Source organism: Pteropus vampyrus, unplaced genomic scaffold (genome assembly GCF_000151845.1).
Source record: "Pteropus vampyrus isolate Shadow unplaced genomic scaffold, Pvam_2.0 Scaffold124, whole genome shotgun sequence".
Classification (NCBI taxonomy): domain Eukaryota; kingdom Metazoa; phylum Chordata; class Mammalia; order Chiroptera; family Pteropodidae; genus Pteropus; species Pteropus vampyrus.
Genome location: NW_011888905.1, coordinates 2,664,114 through 2,666,430, shown reverse-complemented (window position 1 = coordinate 2,666,430; position 2,317 = coordinate 2,664,114). Strand labels below are relative to the sequence as shown.

At 49.6% G+C, this 2,317-nt stretch overlaps 1 protein-coding gene across 1 annotated transcript in view; it reads right to left on the bottom strand.

The window, feature by feature from the left end:
• NUP210L (nucleoporin 210 like) overlaps positions 1 to 2,317 on the bottom strand; it is a 49,321-nt gene that overhangs the window by 12,535 nt on the left and 34,469 nt on the right. The window contains exons 27-29 of the mRNA XM_023534314.1: positions 1,864 to 2,022; positions 965 to 1,056; positions 1 to 166 (exon numbers count right to left, since the gene is read on the bottom strand). Coding sequence (XP_023390082.1) covers positions 1 to 166; positions 965 to 1,056; positions 1,864 to 2,022 — 417 coding nt within the window. The remainder of the gene's footprint in view (positions 167 to 964; positions 1,057 to 1,863; positions 2,023 to 2,317) is intronic.

Below are 2,317 nucleotides of genomic sequence, written 5' to 3'. Positions count from 1 at the left end.
GGTGATGGTTGTTTGGTTGACTCCAAAAGGTTCTATAGAGGTGACTTCCAACACAGCGGTACCTGCGATGGAGCCAGCTTTCAGGAGCCCTTCACCGTCCTCCTCAATGACAGACGAGTTGGGGAAACACTTGAGAACACGGGAGCTCACGAAGGCGGCCCCTTCCCTAGGGAACAGAAGGACAGGGACGTCCTTTGGAGCTCCGTCTGACTAGAAAGAACGGGGTAGAGACCACCAGGATCAGCGCCGGAGGCCGTGCTCTGAGGAAGCTGCCGGCCACTCTCCGCGTTGTGTGCTTACTTGTCCCTCAGGTAAAAGCCTGCCTTTGCATTAGCCTTCTCTCTTTAAAAACCAAATCCTGTTATACGATTATCCTGAAAAAATTATCAGCCAAAATAACTGAAAACAGGTATTCGAACAAATACTTGTGTATGAATGTTCATAGCAGCGCTGTTCACAATGGCCAAAAGGTGAAAACAACCCCAGTGTCCGTGGATGGATGAATGGATAAGCAAAATGTGGTCTATCCGTACGATGGAATATTAGCTGTAAAAAAGAATCAAGTACCGATACAACCTGTACCATGGAAGAACCTGAGAACATGCTAACTGGAATACCGTACGACTCCATGTCTACGAATACACAGAACAGCTGAAGTCACAGACACGGCTGACTAGAGGCCGGCAGGGGCCGAGAGCAGGGGAGGGGAGCGACGACCTAATGGCACAGGCGGTGATGAAGCTGTTTCGGAACTAGACAGAAGTGACGGTTGCACGATCTAGTGACTACACTAAATGCCACTGAATTGTGCACCTTAAAATGGTTAATTGTACGTTATGTGAATTTCAACTCAACGAAACAGAATTTATTTATTATTTGTGGGTTAGAAAAGTCACCCAGAAGGCGACAGTTCTTTCCACGTTTTGCTGGGGGTACCTGGCCTGCCCTTCTCCATTCTCCTTACCTGTTGGTATGAAGTCTGAGTTGAGAATTCATGGGCATTAGAATTTGCTCAGGTTGGCACTCTGGATGGAAAAGCTGGAGTTTTTCGAACACCTATAATGAGAAGAAAATTTTTTTCTCGTTTCTGGAAAAGACAAATGATGACCTTTACTCACAGTTGGCCAACTACAAGTGAACGGCCCGCCTGACTGCAGCGCGGCCTCATGCTCCACACGGCCCCTCCCAAAGTGCGTTGGGCACTTAAAACGGGTCTCGGTCCCCTAACCTCGCCTGCTCCCGCTGCTGGGGGCTGGGCAGGGCTTATGTTCACGCTTCGGACATCCATCGTATTACTTAGATATTAGGTATAAAATCACTTTGTAATTTCTGATTTTAGCTCCTGTAACCCGAAAGGAGATTCGGGAACAAAGAACCTATGATAGTAAATTATCGAGGGACACTGTTGGGGTCTTGCACCTGGGGAAGGGCTCCTTCCTCTGTGTCTCACTGAGTCAGAGAACCAAAGCCAAAAGAACGAAAAGGAAGACAAAAAATCAGTCCCATAACAAAGGGAGAGAAATTTATCTGCCCCCCACAGGCGATCAATTTTTGTTTTGAATTCTAAAAACGATAGAGCCATTTAACTTTCAGCCTGAGAACATCGTAGAAAGTATTCGTCGTACTCTCTCTATCTCACCAGAGTTAGGATCAGATTTCGTTCTACCTAGGAATACAGCTAAGCGGGCTGTACCCCTAATATCCGGTTAGGCACAACGACCCCGGATTCAACACGTCTCCGGCGGGTGTGGCGTGTGGGAGGTGAGGAGGGGCACGAGCTTGGCTTCTAACGTCAAAACTCAGGCGGGGCGATCAGCGGTTTCCCCGGGGTATGTGAGAACAAGGTTCCGCTTTGGGCCTTACTAGGATCTGGACTTCATCAGACAGTTCCAACGAATCCCCCTCAAACTGCCCGGTGGAACTGTTCGTGCAGCGGACGGCGACCTTGATGCTGGTCCGACCAGCTGCTTTCGTGTGGGCGACCATGGCGAAGTTCTTCTCAACTGGGAGCTGTAGAAAAACCTAGACAGGGAGGGGGTGGCTTAAGAAATTCTCGTGCGTAAACACTGTGCCCTTCCTTTTGCTGTGACAATAGGGAATCGTATGCTAGGATCGCTCCCTAGAAAAGCTAACGCACCAGGGCCCATTTCGAAGCCCCTTCTGTCCATGTTCTTAGCGGCACAGTCACTCCTAGAGTCGGCCTCTGTCTGCAGTGCTCGGCAGACTCTGGCCAGCCTCTGTGAGACCTGTGCTATCACCAAGCCAAGCCGTGGACAGGACGGAAACGAGGAAAGGGGTTTGCAGGATGGGTTCAGAC